This window comes from Aegilops tauschii, chromosome 2, assembly GCF_002575655.3.
Source record: "Aegilops tauschii subsp. strangulata cultivar AL8/78 chromosome 2, Aet v6.0, whole genome shotgun sequence".
In the NCBI taxonomy this organism is placed as follows: domain Eukaryota; kingdom Viridiplantae; phylum Streptophyta; class Magnoliopsida; order Poales; family Poaceae; genus Aegilops; species Aegilops tauschii.
The window spans coordinates 647,277,290-647,301,445 of NC_053036.3; the positions used below are offsets into that span (position 1 = coordinate 647,277,290).

At 46.1% G+C, this 24,156-nt stretch overlaps 1 protein-coding gene across 1 annotated transcript; it reads left to right on the top strand.

Moving 5' to 3' along the window:
• The first annotated feature begins 19,879 nt into the window (after window positions 1-19,879).
• LOC109747353 (uncharacterized) lies at window positions 19,880-23,361 on the top strand. The gene is made up of 3 exons (XM_020306430.4): window positions 19,880-21,299; window positions 22,164-22,399; window positions 22,520-23,361. Exons 1-3 carry the CDS (start codon window positions 20,135-20,137, stop codon window positions 23,177-23,179), a joined length of 2,061 nt encoding a protein of 686 aa, XP_020162019.1. The 5' UTR covers window positions 19,880-20,134; the 3' UTR covers window positions 23,180-23,361.
• Window positions 23,362-24,156: the final 795 nt, after the last annotated feature.

Below are 24,156 nucleotides of genomic sequence, written 5' to 3' on the forward strand. Positions count from 1 at the left end.
TAGGTATGATCATGTATATAGGCATCACGTCCGAGACAAGTAGACCGACTCCTGCCTGCATCTACTACTATTACTCCACACATCGACCGCTATCCAGCATGCATCTAGAGTATTAAGTTCATAAGAACAGAGTAACGCTTTAAGCAATATGGCATGATGTAGAGGGATAAATTCATGCAATATGATAAAAAACCCCATCTTGTTATCCTCGATGGCAACAATACAATACGTGCCTTGCTGCCCCTACTGTCACTGGGAAAGGACACCGCAAGATTGAACCCAAAGCTAAGCACTTCTCCCATTGCAAGAAAGATCAATCTAGTAGGCCAAACCAAACTGATAATTCGAAGAGACTTGCAAAGATAACTAATCATACATAAAAGAATTCAGAAGATTCAAATATTGTTCATAGATAAACTTGATCATAAACCCACAATTCATCGGTCTCAACAAACACACCGCAAAAGAAGATTACATCGAATAGATCTCCACGAGAGAGGGGGAGAACATTGTATTGAGATCCAAAAAGAGAGAAGAAGCCATCTAGATAATAACTATGGACCCGAAGGTCTGAGGTAAACTACTCACACTTCATCGGAGAGGCTATGGTGTTGATGTAGAAGCCCTCCGTGATCGATGCTCCTTCCGGCGGAGCTCCGGAACATGCCCCAAGATGGGATCTCATGGGTACAGAAGGTTGCGGCGGTGGAATTAGGTTTTTGGCTCCGTATCTGATCGTTTGGGGGTACGTAGGTATATATAGGAGGAAGTAGTACGTCGATGGAGCAACGTGGGGCCCATGAGGGTGGAGGGCGCGCGCAGGGGGGTAGGCGCCCCCCCTACCTCGTGGCTTTCTTGACGTAGGGTCCAAGTCCTCTGGATCACGTTCGTTCCGAAAATCACGTTCCCGAAGGTTTCATTCCGTTTGGACTCCGTTTGATATTCTTTTTCTACGAAACTCTGAAATAGGCAAAAAAACAGCAATTCTGGGCTGGGCCTCCGGTTAATAGGTTAGTCCCAAAAATAATATAAAAGTGAATAATAAAGCCCAATAATGTCCAAAACAGAAGATAATATAGCATGGAGCAATCATAAATTATAGATACATTGGAGACGTATCAGAGAACTCTGTGAATCACTGTCTTATCTGGAAGATTAACTCCCACTTGATTCAAGCGATTGTAGTACCCAGACATTCTGAGCACATGCTCACTAGCTGAGCTATTCTCCTCCATCTTGTAGGCAAAGTACTTGTTGGAGGTCTCATACCTGTCGACACGGGCATGAGTCTGAAATACCAATTTCAGCTCTTGGAACATCTCATATGCTCCATGGCGTTCAAAACGTCTTTGCAGCCCTGATTCTAAGCCGTAAATCATGGCGCACTAAACCATCAAGTAGTCATCATACCGAGCTTGCCAAATGTTCATAACGTCTGCATCTGCTCCTGCAATAGGTCTGTCACCTAGCCGTGCATCAAGGACATAATTCTTCTGTGCAGCAATGAGGATAATCCTCAGATCACGGACCCACTTCGTATCATTGCTACTATCATCTTTCAACTTAGTTTTCTCTAGGAACATATCAAAAACACAGGGGAGCTACAACGCGAGCTATTGATCTACAACATAATTTGCAAATACTATCAAGACTAAGTTCATCATAAATTAAGTTCAATTAATCATATTACTTAAGAACTCCCACTTAGATAGACATCCCTCAAGTCATCTAAATGATCATGTGATCCAAATCAACTAAACCATGTCCGATCATCATGTGAGATGGAGTAGTCTTCAATGGTGAACATCTCTATGTTGATCATATCTACTATATGATTCACGTTCGACCTTTCGGTCTCCAGTGTTCCGAGGCCATGTCTGTACATGCTAGGCTCATCAAGTTTAACCCAAGTATTCCGCATGTGCAAAACTGTCTTGCACCCATTGTATGTGAACGTAGAGCTTATCACACCCGATCAACACGTGGTGTCTCAGCACGAAGAACTTTCGCAACGGTGCATAATCAGGGAGAACACTTATACCTTGAAATTTAGTTAAGGGATCATCTTATAATGCTACCGCCGTACAAAGAAAAATAAGATGCATAAAAGATAAAGATCACATGCAATCAGAATATGTGACATGATATGGCCATCATCATCTTGTGCCTTTGATCTCCATCTCCAAAGCACCGTCATGATCTCCATCGTCACCGGCTTGACACCTTGATCTCCATCGTAGCATCGTGGTCATCTCGCCAACTATTGCTTCTACAACTATCGCTAATGCATAGTGATAAAGTAAAGCAATTACATGGCGTTTGCATTTCATACAATAAAGCGACAACCATAAGGCTCCTGCCAGTTGCCGATAACTTTTACAAAACATGATCATCTCATACAACAACGTATATCACATCATGTCTTGACCATATCACATCACAACATGCCCTGCAAAAACAAGTTAGACGCCCTCTACTTTGTTGTTGCAAGTTTTACGTGCCTGCTACGGTCTTCTAGTAAGAACCGTTCTTACCTACGCATCAAAACCACAATGGTGTTTCGTCAAGTTTGCTGTTTTAACCTTCAACAAGGACCGGCCATAGTCAAATTCGATTTAACTAAAGTTGGAGAAACAGACACCCGTCAGCCGCCTTTATGCAAAACTAGTTGCATGTCTGTCGGTGGAACCGGTCTCATGAACATGGTCATGTAAGGTTGGTCCGGGCCGCTTCATCCAACAATACCACCGAATCAAAATAAGATGTTGGTGGTAAGTAGTATGACTATCACCGCCCACAACTCTTTGTGTTCTACTCGTGCAGATCATCTACGCATAGACCTGGCTCTGATGCCACTGTTGGGAAACGTAGCATGCAATTTCAAAAATTTCCTACGCTCACGCAAGATCTATCTAGGAGATGCATAGCAAAAAAGAGGGGGAGAGTGTGTCCACGTACCCTCATAGACCGAAAGCGGAAGTGTTTGTTAACGCGGTTGATATAGTCGAACTTCTTCTCGTTCCAACCGATTAAGCACCGAACGTACGGCACCTCCGAGTTCTGCATACATTCAGCTCGATGACGTCCCTCGAACTCTTGATCCAGCAATGTGTCGAGGGAGAGTTCCGTCAGCACGACGGTGTGGTGACGGTGATGGTGAAGTGATCCACGCAGGGCTTCGCCTAAGCACTACGTGAATATGACCGGAGGCGTAAACTGTGGAGGGGGGCGCCGCACACGGCTAACAATGTTTGATGTGTGTTCTAGCGGCGCCCCCACCACACACACACACACACACACACACACACACACACACACACATATATATATATATATAGGTTGGAGGGGAGGAGAGGCAGCCAAGGGGGCGCCCCAAGTAGGAGGAATCCTACTAGGGGTCCTCCCAATTCGGCCTCCCTCCTTTCCTATTCCTATTCGGAGTAGGAAGGGAAGAGGGGGGAGGGGGAATCCTATTCCCTTTTTCCTTTCCTCCTTCCCCTTTCCTTCTCCAATTTGGCCAACCCATATGGGGGGGGGGGGGCCAGCCCCTTTGTGGCTGGTGTGTTTCCCCTCTTGGCCCATAAGGCCCAGATCTTTTGCCGGGGTTGCCCGGAACCCCTTCTTCTAGTGACCCCATAAGTAACCGGTGCATCCCGAAACACTTCCGGTGTCCGAATACCGTCGTCCTATATATCAATCTTTACCTCTCGACCATTTTGAGACTCCTCGTCATGTCCGTGATCTCATCCTGGACTCCGAACAACATTCGGTCACCAAATCACATAACTCATATAATACAAAATCGTCATCGAACGTTAAGCGTGCGGACCCTACGGGTTCGAGACCTATGTAGACATGACCGAGACACTTCTCCAGTCAATAACCAATAGCGGAACCTGGTTGCTCATATTGGCTCCTACATATTCTACGAAAATCTTTATCGGTCGAACCGTTATGATAACATACGTAATTCCCTTTGTCCATCGGTATGTTACTTGCCCGAGATTCGATCATCGGTATCTTCATACCTAGTTCAATCTCGTTACTGGCAAGTCTCTTTACTCATTCCGAACTGCATCATCCCGTAACTAACTCATTAGTCACTTTGCTTGCAAGGCTTCTTATGATGTGCCTTACCGAGAGGGCCCAGAGATACCTCTCCGATACTCGGAGTGACAAATTCTAATCTCGATCTATGCCAACCCAACAAACACCTTCGGAGATACCTATAGAGCATCTTTATAATCACCCAGTTATGTTGTGACGTTTGATAGCACATAAGGCATTCCTCCGGTATCCGGGAGTTGCATAATCTCATAATCAAAGGAGTATGTATATGACATGAAGAAAGCAATAGCAATAGAACTGAAAGATCAATATGCTATGCTAACGGATGGGTCTTGTCCATCACATCATTCTTCTAATGATGTGATCCCGTTCATCAAATGACAACACATGTCTATGGTTAGGAAACTTAACCATCTTTGATTAACGAGCTAGCCTAGTAGAGGCTTACTAGGGACACGGTGTTTTGTCTATGTATCCACACATGTATCAAGTTTCCAGTTAATACAATTCTAGCATGAATAATAAACATTTATCATTATATAAGGAAATATAAAATAACAATTTTATTATTGCCTCTATGGCATATTTCTTTTAGGGAGGAGGAGGCCTACCGAGGCCAGGAGATGGCGGCGATGACAACGGCAATGCGGCGATGGCGACGACAGCAGGAGGAGGACGGCCGCTACGTTAAGAGAGTGAGGACAGGGAGAGTGAGGAATGGGAGACAGGAAGAGGATAAGGATGGCTTAGCAGCAGCGCGGGTCACAGCCCAACGCTACTGCTAAGTGGGGACGGGCAGCTGGATCCAGGCCGTCCACAGTAGCAGCGCGGGCCGCGGGCCAGCGCTACTGTTAATGGGTTTAGCAGTACCTCCAGTCGGTGACACGTGCTGCTACTGTGGCCAGCCCGTGGGGGCACGGCAGGGCCCACATAGTAGTAGCGCTGGTCCGGCAGGCCCGCGCTACTGCTATTGCCCACCTGCAGCGCGGGTACCAGGCGAGATGTGTTGGGAGAGAGATGCATGAGAGAGACGTTGTGGGGTAGAAGGGATAAGAACAGACTATTCGGGAAAGAAAAACAAATGGATAGGGGAAGAAAAGAAGAATAACTTTAGGTGTCGCATTACGCATTACGTGGCGAAGTTTGGCTAGGAACCAAACAGCCACGTGGCTTCAGTCCGCAAAGAAAAGAAAAGAAAAAAAGCCCCTCGGCTTCTCGGTGGTAGCCCAGAAGCAGCAGGACTTGAGAGAGTTGGAAGGGAACTCTGATATGACTCCACAGCATATGCCTTTTGCCTTCTTAATCTGCATCAGCAGCTTACAGGGACGAAGATGACTTACTTTTGAGTGGTGACCTCTGCAGCAGAAATGCACGCACTCATCAGGGATGAGTTGCGTTTCATGGGCTTTTGTGATCCTTCACATTTCTTCTTCTTCCTGGCCGGGGCAACTAGTGAAGTTAATTTCCTGCTGCTGTGGACGACTTACCTTTCCCTTTTCCTCCTTCCTATGCATGCGCTTTGGTTCGATGGATTGTAGTAGTATGAAACTTGCAATTTACTTGTAGTAGGAGTATTTCTTTGCTGTGGATTTCAGTGCGTGCAACATTTACAAGAGGATACAACATGGAGCACGAGGTATGCATGCATTCATGCCGCACATTCCATCTCAAAAGGAACAAAGCATCACTCCATCGATTACGGTAAGCCCAACAATACTATATGCATTGTACCACTACTTCTGTAATCTCAAGGTTTTGGGTCGAAGAAGAAGAAAAATCATGGGGCACTGACATTTTTAATTACCACGGTAACCTACAAATACCGAGCGGTTATCTAACGAATTTTTATGAATGAATTTTCATTTTAATTCAAAAATCCGGGATATTTTGCTCGGCTAGATGATTTCTCGTGGGGCACCGAGGTCTGCTGTTACCGCTCGATGACCGAATTTCTCAAGCGGTAACCAAAACCCTTGGTACACTACACATCGAGTGAAGCATAAACTTTTACACCACACTGCACACGGCTTCCCCCTTACTTTGTTCAAGTTCAAACCATGTACGATGTTCTGGCCGTTGCTGACTCCCATAACAAGTTGTTAATCCGGGCGCCAGCTGCGTGCACTGCACAGCGTCCTAACACTAAAAGTAGCACTTCTCCGTGAATAATCCTACGTTGATTAACTCTGACCATGACATGTATAGCTGGAATATCCAGTGACCAGTGAGAGTGCCACGTCCACGTGGATACATATATGGAGAGAAAGAAAGGATCCATCACCATCTATGCTGCATGATCTCCATGTGCTGGTGGTCCGGGACTGCTTGATCGTGGTCATGGACGGTGAGCCAATTAACCTAACTTAATGAGCTAACCTCCTAATTACTCTTTCTTACATGAGTGGATTAGCGGTGTCATGGCACATTGTCATACTACATAATCATGCTTAATCCTAATAAGAAGACTGATCTCGTCTGTAGCATGGCATTGCGTCATATTCATGTTTAGGGATCGAATTAAAGCAGGTTTGGGTCCTGGAATTCATCTCCTTGGGTCATAATCATGTTTTGGAAACAAAGTTAAGCAAGCGTGGGGCTTGAAAGTTCTTTACTGAATAAATACGTACGTTTGGGGTCCTGGAATTCATCTCCTTGGGTCCTCCCTCGAGGCTTGCAGTTAAAGAATGGAACAGCCCACGAGCTGCTAGCGTTGCTGTGTTAAATTACCGACCATGGCTCTGAACCGGATGCGCATGTGCAAATCTGCAGGAGATACTATCATCCAAGAGAACATATTCCTCATGATTATGTACGTGGTGCAAACTCCTCCATGGGTGACGACTCCAGATTTCAGTTTTGTTGCTACCGTCCGTATGTATTTTTGTTGCAATGCGAGGACAGCGACGACACAGGTACGTTGCTCCGTTGGACGGGCATGCATCTCGGGGTCTTAGTAGGACAAGACATGCTACTGTCTCTGATGTACCACTATCTGAACTGAGTGAATGGCCGATATTTTACCTGGAAAAAAAAGGACACTGGTTGATTGGGTGACTGGTAGAGAGATTGTGCATGCAGTGGCAGCGGTGGTGGTGCACTAGTGAGGGTCAGGACAGGGTAGTGGCCATGGCAGTTTGTTGCAGCCGACCTGCATCATGCATGCTTGTCCATGGATGATCTGCAAAGGATAAAGGAGACAATGGCCCTGTTTGTTTCAGCTTCGCTTGGATTTTAATCACATGTGGATTCGCTTCACTGACGAATCTGATTCTGAGAATCAGCTTCACCACCGAAGTACACTTTGAGGTGCTTCAGGAAATTGCACTAAAAAGGTACAAATCCAGATTTGGCTTCACTGTTAAAGCTGATTCCAAATAGGTGTTTGTTTCAGATTCCAGATTCGGCTTCACTGGCAAAGCTGAATCTGCTCCCAGAATCCGAAACAAACAGGGCCAATGGCAGAGAGCGATTGATACCGCCTGCCTATCAGCCTATGTCCATGGCTGTGGGTTATGGGCAATTCACGTACGGTACGAGGCAGGTCAGCGTGTGCACCGTTCAGAGGAGCAGGGAGGGAAGGAGGTGTTTCTTCTTGGAATTACCTGCTAGGCCCGTCCATCAATAGTTCTCTGCTTCATCCTCGTTCGATGTGATGTGCACATATCCTAAACGTACTCCCTCCTGTCTTTTTAGTCCGCGTATAAGTTTTGTATGAAGTCAAAATATCTTTATTGTGGCCAAACTTATAAAAAAAAATTAACATTCATAATGTCAAACCAATATTGTTAGATTCATTATGAAATGTAGTTTCATAATACTCGAAGACTATGGTATCGTAGATGTTGGTATTCTTTAATATAAATTTGGTCAAACTTTACAAAGTTTGACTTAACACAAATCTAATACGCGAAGTAAAAAGGGCCAGAGGGAGTACACATTATTCATCTGCAGACATGGATACCGGAGATGGCCATCTCAGTGTGTATCTCAAATGTCCGGTCACATTTCAAATGGAATTTAAACAAACCAAACGGTTTTCATTCAAACCAGATAATTTTTGTTTAAACCGATCCACATTCATAACAATTTTAACATATTTCATTAAGTAAAAGCTGACATGACAAAAAAATTAGCATATCAAAAGTTAATCTAGTCTAGATCTTTGCCGGCATCCGTGTTTCAAGTCCTTGTAGTTCCGCGTGTCCGACATCTTTGTGTGAGCTCCTAAAAATGAAGCTACGGATCGCCGACGAGGAGGAGTAAGACACATGCCCTATTGTTCCTCGTCGGAGTCCATGGCTGGACGTGCGGTCCATGATAGATTTGGACGGGTCGGCCTCGTGGTCGTTGCGACCCGACGTGAACAGCACAACGAGGAGAGAGAGAGAGAGAGAGAGAGAGAGAGAGAGAGAGAGAGAGAGAGAGAGAGAGAGAGAGAGAGAGAGAGAGAGAGGAGGGAACCTGAATCTCCAGCCACGGCATATGGCTTCTGCGTTCTTAATCTGCAGGGACGAGACGCGAAGATGCCTTACTTTTGAGTGGAGACCTCTGAAGCAAAATGCACGCACTCATCAGTGCTGATTTGTGTTTCATGGGCTTTCTTTACCTTTGTGCCGGGGCAACTAGTGAAGTTTCCTGCTACCGTGCACGCCTTTACCTTTCCCTCTCCCTCCTATGCATGCAGGCCCTTTGCCCTTTGGCTAGGTGGATTGGATTCCTCGCTTTCTTTGCCCTTTACCTTTCCTGCTACAAAAGCTAAACAAACTACAATTTAATAAGGAGTACATATGCATGGCATTTGCAGTTAATTAACTATTTACCTTGCATCTGTTGTGGATTTCAGTGCGTGCGATTCACTACTCAGGCTACTACAAGTCCTACGCGTATACCTAGGTTGCCAATTTTATCACCCTAATATAAACTGTAGAACACAAAAATTATACCTTTTGAAAGTAGAAACTCCGAAGTTTATGTTGGTATATTTTTTGTAATATATGACTTGTATTAGATTGGTCAAATTGACGACCTAGGGGTACGCGCACGCCCTGTAAACTGAGAGAGAGGTAGTACTTTCAATGCATTGGTTACATGAGGTGCTAAGGGCATTAAAAACCTTAGCAACTAGTCTCTCCAATGCAAAGATAGCCTTGGCTCATTGGTTGGGCATGTGGTTGTGCAGCCTAACGACCCGAGTTCAATTCCTAGAATTGACAGGTGATGCACAGGGGTTTTCCCCCATTTATTGAGGATCAAGTTTGGTGTGTGGTGGAACCATACATAAAAAAATATCTTGATACCCATTTAAGACAGGTGATGCACAGGGGTTTTCCCCCATTTATTGAGGATCAAGTTTGGTGTGTGGTGGAACCACACATAAAAAAATATCTTGATACCCATTTAAAAAATTCTGAGGGCCATGTTTCTCTTGGTACTCATACTAAAATGGCCGTATGCATCCCTAGTTGGTGCAGAGGCCGGGGAAGTGAAATTCTCCCCCAATTTTAAAGCCCCGCGTCGCCCTCCCACTAGGGCGGCTCAGGTGAAAACCCTAGCCCCTGCCGCCGGGCACGTCCATCCTCCCCCTCCCCTCCGCCACCGCTAGAGGAGGTCGTCGGGCGAAGCCCCAGGCGGCTGATGGCGGCGGCGGAGGCTCTCTTCCCTCCCACGCCAGATCAGGCGAGGCGGGTCACCCATGGCGCCGGGGCACTTTTCTCCCCCGATCTGCCTCCCGGCGGCGCGGCTGTTCGTCCTGGGCGACGGCGCAAGGTGGCGGCGTGGTGCTGGGAGGGGGCGGCAGAGCGGCTAGGCTTCGAGGAAGATCTGGTGGCGCCGGCTGTTCGATGGGCTCGCGGGGTCATGGCGGCCTTGGTCGCGGTGGCCGGCGGCTGGATCCCGGGGTGGCGGCCCTGGAAGGTGGCGATGGGTGAAGCTCGGGCTTCCCGCAGCGGCATGGCGTGGTGCTGTCCCTATCTAAGGCGGATCTGCATCGCCGATCTCGTGGTTTTTCCGCGGATTGGTTCAGATTAGAGACGGTGATGAGCGTGCGGGATCCATCTCGGCGGCTCTCGCGGTTTGGCGAGGTGGGGTGGGAGCCCTCCTCCCAGGCTCTAGTGGTGGCGCATTCAGGCAGTGGCCGGTGCGCCAGGGCTCCTACGGTGGCACTGTTGTTGCGGTTGGTCGCCGGATCTAGGCAGCTATATCTGCGGCTTTGAAGGCGGTCGAGGCAGTGCACAGGTTGTCGAGTGGATTTCTTGGGACGGATCCGGGTGAAAACTTGGTCTTCGGTCGTCGGCCAGAGCAGGTGATGACGATGCGTTATCATCGTTTCCTTCATGAAGGCATCATCGAGGTGAAGCTCCCAACCCCACCCAATACCTCCGGGAGAAAACCTAGATCAGCTGGTCGGATGACGGTGGCATTCATCTGTCGTTACCCCCTTGGGGGCGGCATTCTTGGAGATGCACTCGGGCTCGAGGGACCAGCGGATGGCTTCTTCGGTGGAGCGGTGTTTATTTCTACATATTCATGGCGGCGGTTCTCGACGGCATGGTGCAGTGGAGGCTTGGCGTCAGATGTGTGGCGATGAACATGCGCAGGAGGTCGACGTTGTCTGGCGTTGTGGTGGTGTCGATGGCAGAGAGGCCTGACAAGGTTGATGCGCCAGTACATGCTTTGAGGATGGATCGAGGGAAGACGGAGGTGACGACCCTTTGCAGCGTGTGCGTGTGGTACTCACTGAGAGTGCGCCGGACCGGAGTGTTACCCAGTCCCGCCTATGTGGCTTGGATGGGGCATCCGGCGTTAGATGTTAGGCTTTTGTGTGATGTCTGTTTGGTATTTGGCCCGGACATTCAGCACCCCTTCATCAAGAGGATATGAGTAGCGACAGGTGTCGTCTAGATGGTGGCCTCGGGCTTACTGTTGTATTAATTTATAAGGTCTTTGTGAATAATATATAATTTAGCCGCATGCATCTCCCAGATGCAGAGACAGGGTGATTCCTCCTTCTCTAAAAAATAGGGGGGTGTTTGTTTTCAGGGACTTTTTTATGTAGGGACTAGAAAAAATCCCTCTTAAAGACTTTTTTACCAAAGGGAAGGGACTTTTTAGGGACTAAACTAGGCATTTGGGACTAAATGAAGAAGACTCTCAAGGAGAGTCTTTTTGGGACTTTTTCAATAATGCCCCTCCATGCACCCATTGGCCCGCCACCCCATGGTGTTGTTTGATTGTTATTTTTCTATATACTAGGGGCAACATGGTCATTTAATAACCTCTAGGAAGGGACTAGGGACTTTTTAGTCTCTGGAAACAAACGTGGAGGGACTTTTTAGGGACTAGGGACTTTTTAGTTGGGACTAGAAAAAGTCCTAGGACTAGAGAACCAAACACCACCTAGGTGTTTAGCTTTTGTAGCTAAGCTTTCCATATTAAATTCTATATAAATTAAATGCATTCATGTATTGATTGATAGTCATCATAATATTCTCTCTCCTCTTTAATTGATTTGCCACCTTATTTTTTTGCCTATACGGTGTCCTTGGCACCTGTACACCGCGGAGCACTGGAAGGGCCTAAAGAGAATGGCTCGTGCATGGATGGATGAAGCACGAGGTAGGAGTATTCGTGCTGTCGCCCATCTCAAAAGGAACAAAGCATCGCCCCCATCGATCACGCAAATACGGTAAGCCCAACGATACTAGTATATGCATTGTGCCACTACTATTGGTACACTACACATCGAGTAAAGCATAAACTTTTACACTGCGCTGCACACACGACACGGCCTCCTCCTTGCTTTGTTCAAGTTCAAACCATGCATCCATGTCGTCGCCATCTGCATGCAAGCCCATGCTTTTGCTGCATGCCGTCTCTGACTCGGACTCCGATAACCAGTTCTTGGTCGAGGCGCCAGCTACCTACAGTGCGCCACACGGCGTCCTAATAATATAACACCGACGATGATTCTTGCCTTGATTAACGCTGATCATGTGTGTCAAATAATAATACGTAGCTGGATATCAGTGACCAGTGAGAGTTCCACGTCCATGTGGATATATATGGATAGGAAGAAACAATCCATTGCCATCCATGCTGCATGATCTCCATGTGGGGGTGGGGTGGGGGTGGTCCAGCAGGGACTGATGGATCATGGTCATCAAGGGAGGGAATGGGCCGGGATAGTGTGTGAGCTCAAATGCATGTGGCGCCATGTCAATTATGCCCTGGGTCGACATATGCATGCATGCATCACTCTCACTCATCACTTGCACGCCACCTTGCTAGTTTATATCTCCCTTCCCGGGCCAAATGTTTCTTTTACCTCCTGGTCAAGTTCCAGTTAGTCTTCTGTTCTGTTCTCTTCTTCAGCCGAGCGTATCTGTCATGAGGATCACCCCCTCGCCTCATCAAACTATTTGCTGACCTGACAAATCTACTTCACACAAAATAGAGTCAAGCTAGTTGTCAGTTAATTCACTCATCATCTACCTAAGCTTCTCTGCTCCCTCAAAAAAAAACTAAGCTTCTCTGCTCCTCACCCTCTCTTTCTGTTAGAAGGGAGAGAAAGGATTGATGGAATTGTTGTTGTATTGCTTGAGCCTCGTGGGCATATATATATATATAGGAGTACAATGATCAACTTGGAGTACAAGACAAGCCAGAACAAATCCTAGTCTATCTCGTCTTTCCTAATAATCAATATACTCAACATCCCCCCGCAGTCACAACGGTAGCGACGCAGACGGTGAGACTGGAGAAGAATCCGAAGGCAAGCCGACGGACAGCCCCCCACAGTCGTAACGGTCGACGCATCGCGGAAGGCGTGGCTGGAGTGAAAACCGACGATGTTGCTCAAGCAAGGTGGTAGCCCTTTGTGCCGTTTGTTGAGGTAGTCGAGAGCGCAGGTGGTGTAGCCGTAGTCGAAGTAGCCGTGCGGAGAACGCCGTGGTCGATGTTGAGTCGGGGGTCGCCGGTGTCGAGGTAGTCGCCGTGGAGCCGCGGAAGAAGAGCAGCGGCGGCGGCGGCCTAAGGTGGCGGCGGCGGCAGCTAGAGAAGGAGTGCGGTGGCGGTGCTCGAAGTAGGCGATAACGAACCCGATGGTGTGACGAAGACCAGCGCGGATGGTGACGTTCCCGCGCCAAGGGAGGCGGCGCGACGCATACCACGGGAAGTCAACGCGTGTGGACGACGAAGTGGACCATGGGCCGCCATGCTACGGCCCGAAGGGGCGACGCAGAGGCGGCAGGCAGGTCGGGGTGACGGCTGGAAGACCTCGGGGCGGCGGTAGGGACCGCGGGCCTCGGCGCGACAGCCCGAAGGGGCGGCGCGACGGAGGAGCGCGGGTCGGTGCAACCGCGAAGACGGCCTCGGGACGGCGGCGTGGACCGCGTGCCACGCTCGCTATGGCCGCGTGAGGGTCGGTGCGGCCACGGGGACGACCTGGAGCGGACGGCCTCTGGGCGGCGGTGGACCGCGGGCCGCGGTACTACGGCGCGAAGGGGCGACGCAGCGGTGACGCGGGTCGGTGCAGCCGGGAGAAGAACCACGGGGCGGCGGCGCTGCGGCCCGACGGGGCGACGCAGCGAAAGCCCGTTGCTCGATCGGTAGAGGGGCGCGCTGAACTCGGGACGGTCTTCACGGGGCCTGCGGAGGCGCGCGCAACCGACGAGCCAGGTCGGTCGCACGGCGTAGATGAGGCGGATCGCGGCGGCGGGCGGGTGATCAATCCGATCGCGCGCGAGGTCGGGGACGCCGCTCGGTGGAGGTGCGGTGGCGGCGGAGTCCGAGATGAAGCCGGCGGCGGCGGGCGGCTATGATTGGCCGCCGCATGGCGCGAGGCCGCCGGGTCGGGGTGATGCAGGAGTCCCGGTCGGAGCAGGGCGGTGACGGCCGGCGTAGATCGACGGGCGGGCCGTCGTGCGAACGGCGGCGGTGAAGGGCCGCCGCATGACGCGAGGCCGCCGGGTCGGGGCGACCGGCGGGCCGACGCGCGAGGCCGCCGAGTCGGGGCGACCGACGGGCAGACGCGCAGACGACGTGCGAGGCCGCCGGGTCGGTGAAGAAGCCGGCCAATCGCACCGGTGTTGGAGTAGAGGTGCACGGGGTCGACGGCGGCGGTGGGCGACGCAAACCGGATCACATAGACCGGACAACCAAAAAGTAGACGCCGATCAAAGCGACCGGCGAGAGAGAGAAAACCCGGATCAAAGGATCGGAAAAAAGACTCTCTAGGGCAGCCGGCCAACACGGCCGGCGGACGAACGCGGCCCCCGGCGGCGGTCATGGAGGCCGACCACCCCGGGGGCGGCGTAGGTGCGGAAGCGGCGGCGGCTAGGGTTTAGGATCGACTTGCGATAGATACCATGTTAGAAGGGAGAGAAAGGATTGATGGAATTGTTGTTGTATTGCTTGAGCCTCGTGGACATATATATAGGAGTACAATGATCAACTTGAAGTACAAGAGAAGCCAGAACAAATCCTATTCTATCTCGTCTTTCCTAATAATCAATATACTCAACACTTTCTTTTCTTCCTACGTAATATGCAGGCTTCATGCATGTTTCCACATAATAACTATATACGAGTACATTAATCGGTGGCAGTCCGACCAGGCCTGATCTTTTCTTGGTGTTTTATTCGTCACTTTAGCTTTGTCCTAAGTAAGTCGCCTGCATTTTAAATTTCGCTAAGTCAATTTTCCAACTGTTGATTCTTTTGTCAAGATTTGTGCTGTTTTTTTTTCTTTGTGTTGCTTTGGTTGCTTTTTGACTTGTCCCTTTTTGGGGTAAGTCAATTTTTCCGTAGGCAGAATTTTTGACTTGTTCCTTTCGGGTAACTCGACTTTTTCTTAGGTTGGATTTTTGACTCGCCCAGATTGGGGTAAGTTGATTTTTCCATTGGGCTTTAAACCTGTTACGCATTGCTTGTATTTTTTCTGTTTGTGTGCTTTTTCTGCTTTCACTTTTATTTTTAAAATTTAGACCGTTTATTTCTACATGGGTATTTTTTTTTTTGCATTTATATGACTGGAATGTAGACACACAGTAACTATACAATATGTGTGTTAATTACAATAGAGTGTGAAATAGCTCTATTAGTGCAATTTCGGTGCAAAGTTTCGTGCAAGTTTGTTTTTCATTTTCGTTCATTTTAAAGGGTAATAACAATGATGCAGCAACAAAAAAAAATAACAATGAAATTCATTATTTCTTAGAAAAAAGTTATTTTGCTTTTTCAGTTTTATTTCATTTTCTTTCTTTTTAAAGGAAAATAGCAATGCCACTAATTCATTCTTTCTTAGGATAAATCATTGTTTTATTTTGCTTTAGATTATATTTTATTTTTTCTTCATTAAGGGTTATACCAATGCCACTAATTCATTATTACATCTGCCCTGGTTTATTAGTCCTAGTTGTACTTTTGGTCAAAGTTTGACCATATATTTGACTAGAAAGATGTTAATGCATGTCACTGAAAATTATATTGTTGCATTTGTATTTAAATGTAGTTTCCAATGATATTATTTTTTGGTACATATAACATATACTTTATTAGTAAAACCATGGTCAAACTATGTCCCAAAATACGATAGGGGACTAGTAAACCAGGATGGAGGTAGTAGGAAACTTATGTTTAAGAAATTCCTCAGTTTTCTTGCATATTATGGAAAAAGCGCATTCTCTGTGTACATTATGTGCAAATTCGTTCAATATGTGGTTTTTTATTTTCTTTCTTCTGGAAGGTTAATACAAATGCCACTCATTCATTCTTCCTTAGGAAATGTTATTTTTTTGATTTTATTTTGTTTCTTCTTTAAGGGTAATAACAATGACACTAATCCATTCCTTCATAGAAAAAAATTCTCTTTGCAAATATTCCACTATTATATGATTATTATTTTCATATTATAAGTAAAACACAATTTATGTGTAAACTCTATGCGAATTTCGTCGTTACTAGTTTTACTTATTTAGTTTTTCTTTTATTTTTGTATTTTCTTCTATAAGGGTAATACCAATGCCACTAATTTATTATTTCTTAGAAAAATTGTATTTTTAGAAAAAGCAATTGTTATATGCTTATTCTTGCATATTAAAAAACGCAATTTCGTTGTAAATTGTGTGCATATTAATTAGTATATGTTAAAGATAATTTTCCTTTCTCTTAAAGAGTAATTTCAATGCCACTAATTCATTTTTTTAGAAACAGAAATTATTTGACAAAAAATTAATTGTTTCTCTTTTTTGCATCTTAGGGCAATACCAATGTTACTAATACGTTCTTTTATTGGATTTTTTATAAAAATTCACTATTATATGCTTATTATAGCATATTACAAAAAAGCGTAATTTCCATGAAATTGTGTGCAACTTTTTTAGTTATTGGTTTTAATTTTTTTATTTTCTTTCTTCTTTAAATGGCAATACCAATTCTACTAATTCATTAATCCTTACAAAACTTCATTAGTTTGAATATCCTTTAGTTTTTATTCCATTTAATTTTTGCTTTACACGTAATAGCAATGCCACTAATTCATTACTTATTTGGAAAAAATATTCAAAAATTGCACTATTATATGTTTATTCTTGCATATTATAAGAAGCAAAAATTATGTGCAAAAATTTCATAATATTTTTTCTTCATCTTGAAGCATAATACCAATGCCACTAATTCATTCTTTTTTTAAGAATTTCATTACTTTTATTTTGTTTCAATTTTTTATTTCCTCTTAAAAGGTAATAACAACGACCATTTTTAAATAATATACTTTTTAATAAATTATAGAAATATAACGTCATTTTTTTATTTTATTTTAAATAATGCAGCTTCGTCCTTAGGGAAGCTGACTGCCTCCTGTCAGTCTTGGTAGGGCTGACTGGAATCCTATCGGCTTCGGCAAGCCAATTAGGACCCAGTCAGCTTTGGCCAAGCTGACTGGCCAGTCAGCTACACGCGGCAACTCTAGTCGGGTCATATTCATCGAAATAAGAATCAAATCTGGTCTCAAGCAGCCTATTCTTAGCCCTCCAAGCCTTGCCATAAGAAATTTTGTACTTAAACCTGACGAAGACTTTTGTTTGGATAGCCTTCACTTCCATCGCTTTGCTCTCCACTATCTCGCTGTAAAGCAACCGAGCAGCATGGACGAAAGGTTGCCATGATCTTGAGGGATATAGGGAATAAGACAAGTGTGATGAACTAAGTCACTGATGACCCAACTTGTGTCATACTTAGGGAGATAGCCATGCACCCTGGCAGGACAATGTCTGTTCTTGCGTACCATTGTCCTTGACACCTGAGCCCCCATTTAATGATTGCATCCTTCATAGCTTCCTTGTTGGGGTACATAGCACTTGTCGCGATGTTGTTCTGGTGATATTGCCAGGCAGAATCATGGACATCGTTCACGGTCATTGCAGATGAGAAGTCATGATTCCATGATGCAGGATTCGGCACCTCCTCTGTGTTCTCTTCTTCATTTGACTCATCCGAATCATCGGCATGACCGCTATCACCATATGTATCTTCATCTTCCATCTAGTTTTGCATGTGCCCATCTACCTCGTCAGCGTCCGCCTCGCCACTGTAATAACCATCGGCATTTCCTCCTGCTACCTGACTACTCTGCCCTGGTTCGTAACCATCATCTCCAGCATTTGACACAAAATTTAACATAGATAAATGCATCCCTTCACTGCTCTAGCCAGTATCGTAACCACCCACGCCTTTAGGTGCACTGACCTCTCCTTCATGACAGGAAGAACTAAGGAAACATGATTGCATCCCCTGCTTTCGCAACCTTGTAACCAGCGCACCCACTGAGAGTCCCGCTTTATTGGCCTCAAATAAAAGTAGACAGTTGAGCTTGACCGGGTCCACAATGCATGAACACAGATGTTGCGTATTTCAATATTTAGCCCTAAACATCTTGTCAACCATTCTGTCAACTGACTAGCAGACCATGTTTGAGGCACCTCTGTGTACTGAAATTCACTCGGATCAGTTCCCATCTCATTTGTTCGGACAACACCGGGGCCATAGTAAAAAAACAAACTTCATTACATCCGACATCTCTGCTGACCTAAAAATATTCAACATGGACAACTATTAAGCAGCTGGATCAACTAAAAATATTAGCACACCTAAATATTTGACATTTAAATATATTACAGGATACTACCGGAAACAACTAAAAATATTCGCACTCCTAAATATTTGACATCTAAATATATTACGGAATACTATCAGAACAACTAAAAATATTCGCACACCTAAATATTTGACATCTAAATATATCACGGAATATTACTGGAGCAACTAAAAATATTCACACACCTAAATATTTGACGTAAAAATATATTATGGAATATTACCGGACCAACTAAAAATATTCGCACACCTAAATATTCGACATCTAAATATATTACAAAATGTTGCCGGACCAACTAAAAATATTCGCACACCTAAATATTTCACATGTAAACATATTACCGAATACTACTGGATCAACAATGACAGAGATAAACGTCAGTTGAATCTTACCCTTGAAGCATGTGAAGCAATGAAGAACGACGGCCTTCAATCGCCGGAGCCGGAGCCTCCACCACCTCCACCACCCCCATCACCACCACCTCCACCTACACCACCTCCACCACCACCACCAAAATGCTCACAACCATCACCACGAGATATCCCATCATGAGATCGAAGTTTCCCTTGCCTCCCCCAACCCTCTAGAATGCAACTACGGTGGAAAATGGGCGACAAATCGGCTAAGTTTCGTGTATAAATTAGAGTGTTTTCGGGTGGGGAGAGAAAGAAAGAAAGAAAGAAGGAAAGAAGAAGAATGGACGAGGAAGAAGGGGGGCGCGCGGCGGCTAGTGGATTCTCAACCACCTGTCGGTTATGCCGAGGTCGACTGGGCCCTGTCGGTCAGGGCCATGCCGACTGCATGGCACCAGGCCGAGTGGCCGCGGGTGACATGGTTGAGCCAATGGTTGGCTTGCACGTGGAAGATGGGCCACTTATTGGCAGCGTCAAGGCCGACTAGGTCCAGTCGGCTTCCCCAAGGCCGAAGTTGTATTATTTTTAAAAATAAAATAAACGGCGTAATGTTTCTATAATTTATTAAAAACGTGTATTATTTTTAAAAAATAGCATAACAACTCCACTCTTATTCATTCTTTCTTAGAAACTCATTGTTTTGATTTTGTTTCAGTTTTATTTCATTTTGTTTGTTCTTTAAGGAAGCTTTTATACTTGGTGAAACTTTGGAAGAAAGGGAGGGACAACCCCTTTCCTCTCGTTTCCTCTAGAAACAGACTTTGCGTGAGGTCAACCCCTGTGTCGTGGATTTCGACCACCCTTCTTCCTTTCTCCTCCACCGGCGCTGCCGGTCGGAGTGGGGGAGGAAGGAGGGTGTGTCCGTGTGTAGTGGTAGTTTTCTCCTTCTTTTCTTCTCCCTGCCAAATAAAGCGGCGGCCAGATCCGGATCCATCCCGTCTCTTCCTCAATTTTATCCCCCTCTCGTTCACGGTGTTGAAAGTGGGGCGTGGTTCCTATGGTGGCACCGTTCGCGTCGTGTCAAATGATATTATATTGTGGGAAGGAAAGAACAGTAAATAATGAAATAAAATATGTATCATGTCGTGTCAAATGATATTTTTGATATTTTTAATGTGGGTATATTTCTTCATAAGCTTAGTCAAAGTTTACTAAGTTTGATTCTTTTTTTTTAGAAAATTGGATAAGAGCCTACATTTGTTTTTGACAAAAAAACATTTTTTCGAGGCAAAATAATAAGGGCCACGGTGGTTCTTGGACGGGCCGGCGAGCTGAGAACTGGGCCACACTTGTCTCGCCAACCCCTCCGAGCCGGACTGGGCTTGCTTTTGGTCACAGCCGCACACCTCCCTTCTTCCCCTCCATCCTCACTCTCGTCAGCCGCCGCCACAAACCCTCCCTTCTTCCCCTCCATCCTCACTGCTGCTTTGGCCAACCCCGGAGCAACCCCAAGCGGCGGCGGCGGAGATCAACGGTGCGGTGTTGGGGACAAGATACGAAGATGGGCACCAGGTCCTTCTTTACCGACTCCGAGATTCAGTCCGACCCTGAGCTATCGGAGCTGATAGGGGAGATCCTCTCCCTGAAGAGCGAGCGCAGAGACTTGATTGGGTCTCTTACTCCGGGGATTTCTCGCTGGGTGGATGAGATCTCTCGAGCAGCAACGTCGTCCGTCCGGGGCAATGTCGACTGCAAAGAGCCCTTCGGCATCTTGGAGGATGTCGAGGATTTGGGCCAGCGGATGCTGTCCATGTCCCATTTTCTTTCCTGTTCCAATTCCCGCATCCCCTTGTACAAGGCCGACGAGCTGGTTAGCACATCATCCAAATTAATGAAGATCTCCAAGGATTTCTGCGAATCTACAGAGCAGGCAATGGATAAGGCCGTGTCGGAGGCGGCAGAGGCAGAGGACAAGAGGAAGGAGGAGGAGAGGAAGGAGGACAAGAAGAAGAGGGATAGGATGAGGAAGAAGGAGAAGAAGAAGAAGCAACAGCAGAAGGAGAAGGATGAGGGGGACAAGGAGAAGAGGGCTATCATGAGGAAGAAGGAGAAGGAGAGGAAGAAGAAGAAAAAGCAGCAGCAGCAGCAGCAGGAGGATGATGCACAAGTTATTACATCTGAGAAGATCACCGAGAAGATGGAAAGAAGGGAGGAGGAAGAGGACGAGGACGAGGAGGAGACGAGGAGGCAACAGGAGGTGAGGAAGATCATGGCTGCCAATGAATTCTTGCGTCTCTCCTCCAATGTCCTGGCGAGACCCTTGTGTTACAGAAATGAGTTGGCGATGATGATTACAGAGGAGGATGAGCAGGAGTATGAGAGGGCGATGGAGGCGGAGAGGCAGGCAGCGATGGAGGCGGAGGAGGCCAAGAGGGAGGCAATAAGGAAGGCAGAGAAGGAGAGGGAGCGGCGGAGGGAGATGATCAAGCAAAGGAAGGCGGAGAAGGAGGCAAAGAGGAAGCAGATCCCGCAGAACAAGGCGCCCATTGTGGAGAAGGAGGAGCGCATTGTGGAGGAGCATGCTGATGAGCAGGAAGCAAAATCCCCAGCGGAGCAGCTTAAAGAGCGGATGGGTAACCAGCTGGGTTTGTTCGCGGGCCGCCGTAGAGCATGGGAATACTCAAGTGGCAGCAAGCCGGGTCAGTGCGGTGGATTCGAAGATAAAAGTAAGTACAGAATGCATATATGCTGCAGCTTTATTATATAGCTTATTACTCAACTCTATTTGCATAGACTGTTTGCTCTGTGCTATATGCATCTCTCAAGAAATTAACTTTATTCAACTCTATTTGCTTAGGCCCCGCAGTATTCCATAGTTTTTGCTGCAGTTGTTGGCACATGCATGCCACAAATGATTGTATTACTTTATTCTGGCGATGGATGAACCTTGATCAATCATGCACATCCTGCTTAGATTAATCAGCAGTTTCAGGCCGGCTAGCTGATCTGTTTCTTTCGCTTGGCTTGTTGTTATGGCAGTACAGAAATTTGAAGTCACACACTTGTTGAATGGCAAAGTTGGTCAGAACTCAGGAGCAAACACCGTAGTGACAGTACTTAGTCTGTCTCCTCTAATTTGATCAGAAAACTATCGAAGTGAATTGTATATTTATTGCTACAGATCCTGGCATCTACTGTAGGTGTTGGCGTGCTGACCAGGCTGCATGGCGGGTGCATGCAGCCCGGCGGCTGTTAGAAATCACTAATTAGTCGTGTAGCTCCAAGCTGAGTTAGGTTCAGCTGTCATCCACCGTAACAATCAGTCAAAACTATGCATGGTAAAACATCACCATCCAAACATCTATGTAGTTTTTGTAAAACTGAGAAAAGCCATGGTTTTAAGTAATTGTAGAGTATTAGGTGCCCACACGTTGGAATACCGTGGCTTGAAATTACCACAGTTTAAAAAAAACTAAGCCTATGTTTGCTCTATGCATGTGAGAAGTTTGCTTACTCAACTCTATTTATTTACTCTTTGCTGTATGCATGTCTCAAGAAATTTGCTTAGTCTTTGCTTAATTGTGTTGCAGCTCTATTGAGTCCTATGCAGTTTACACATTGCATACCCGGTGTCATCCCGCCGCGTGCCGCTGTTATTGAGAGCTCCTTGCAGATCTACTCCTTCAAAGTTACTGGACTAAGTGGCGACCTGAAGTGGCCACTCAATGTGTATGGTGTGGTCGCTGCCCGAGACACCGTGGACCACAACCGCAACCTTCTCTTCTCTCGGTCAAGTGTTATGTATCAAGTACTTACATCTGAAAATGTATGCACTGTTCTATATTTAGTTTTCTCTTCATTTTCTTCCGTTTCTGTTAAGTACAGTAGTATTTTCTTCTTCAGCAAAACACTCCATTTAAATACAACGATGATCTAATGCTTGCAGGACTGTTCTTTGTGCTTGTCTGGCCCGTCACGTGCTATTCTAGCCGTGGACCCTGTTGACTTCGAAGTTGAGCTGCGAGTACATGATGGCTATGATTTTAGAGGTGATGGGATCAATGATAGAGAATTGATCTGTGTTAGCAACCGCTACGAGGTCGCGCCCAGCGGTGAGATTCAACGTTTAACCTTCTATAGTCCGTTGTGTAGAGCAGTGTTGAGCCTTGAACAACTTTCTAGTACGGTCCAGGCAACTATCTTGTCGATTCGTGTTGTCGGAGAGGGTCATCCTTTTAAATCCGGAGGGGAAGTTTTTTGTTGGTCATCTAGTGCAGATGGTAGTTCTACTATATATGAGAAGGTTGTGCTCCTTCATTCTCTTGAAGGAATTCCTCAAGAAGATGATGAGTTAGATCTAGATGGTTACCTCCCTCTGTCAAGAAATGTCGTTTCGGTTGAATCTGGAGGAGGGTTGAATGTTGTGGTAGAAACGTACGGGGGATCTTCTACATCTACTCATGTCTACTTCCCTTGTGAGTATTGCAACATCAGTCAGCGTACATGTTTGGTTGGCGGCTCTGAGGTGGAGATCACTGTTGCTTGGTCCCGACTTGTCCGCGACAAGATGGACCTTTTGATTGATGGATATACTACCCAGGCCTAGTATGGTGTCTTGGCCATGTATTTTCGTCTTGCTAGTGGTATGCTAAGGCAAGTAGGATTTCCAACTGCATGTGTATCCAACTCTATGTGCACGCAACTAGAATGCCGCACAAACTACATATACAATATATGCTACAGCAGCAGTGGAGATTGTAAACAATGAGATCATATGATATTGCAACAGTATCTAATCTATTACTAGGTAACAAGAGACAGTCAAAGGCGAGTGCTTCCCAAAATGTTCATGCACTTGGTTAATTAAACAGATTGCGAAGGTCAAATACTGGGCAAGAAGCTGTACTTCTTGTAATCATCAGGAGCCCAAAATGGACGTGTCGCATCCAGTGTGTACCCGCAGGAAGATATGGAAACTTAAGAATCAAAAAACCAAAAGTCGAAGCAGAGTGCACCAACAACTTAATGTAAACAAGGTGAGCACAACAAGGATACTAACAAACACAAGTTACACAAACTTACTTGAGCAATATCACAAGATATGAAAGTGTATGACACAAGTTAGCAATTCACACCAATCACAAGATATATCAATAGTAGCAAGTATGAATTGCGGAATATAAATTGTAGACCTAAATAATCTCTACAAGGAAATAACCAACACAATATAATGAGGACAACAAGATAATAGTGACTGCGAGGTCAAGTGACCAAAGAAAACCACAAATAAGGAGATATGGTTAAGGATAACTAAAGTCACGGAGACAAGGATGTATCCCGATGTCCACTTCCTTGGAGGGAAGCTAGTCAACATTGGAGGGATGGGTGTTATCACAAAGGCACAATAACACCACGAAAGCTCACGCTGTTGTCCTTGAGATATCACCACGAAGGCGATTCTCAACCACTATTGCTTCAGTCAGAAGGAGAGAGACTGGATCTATCACTTAGTGGAATCTCTCTCAAGAACACTCACTAATATCTTGTAGATCTAAGATTTGGTGCAGGAGAAAGTGAGAGGGA

Bases quoted from the DNA above. Each gene is read 5' to 3' on its own strand.
- LOC109747353 (XM_020306430.4), top strand. From the start codon at position 20,135: ATGGGCACCAGGTCCTTCTTTACCGACTCCGAGATTCAGTCCGACCCT. The intron at 21,300-22,163 runs GTAAGTACAGAA...ATTGTGTTGCAG, and splicing joins CGGTGGATTCGAAGATAAAA to CTCTATTGAGTCCTATGCAG. The intron at 22,400-22,519 runs GTATGCACTGTT...TAATGCTTGCAG, and splicing joins AAGTACTTACATCTGAAAAT to GACTGTTCTTTGTGCTTGTC.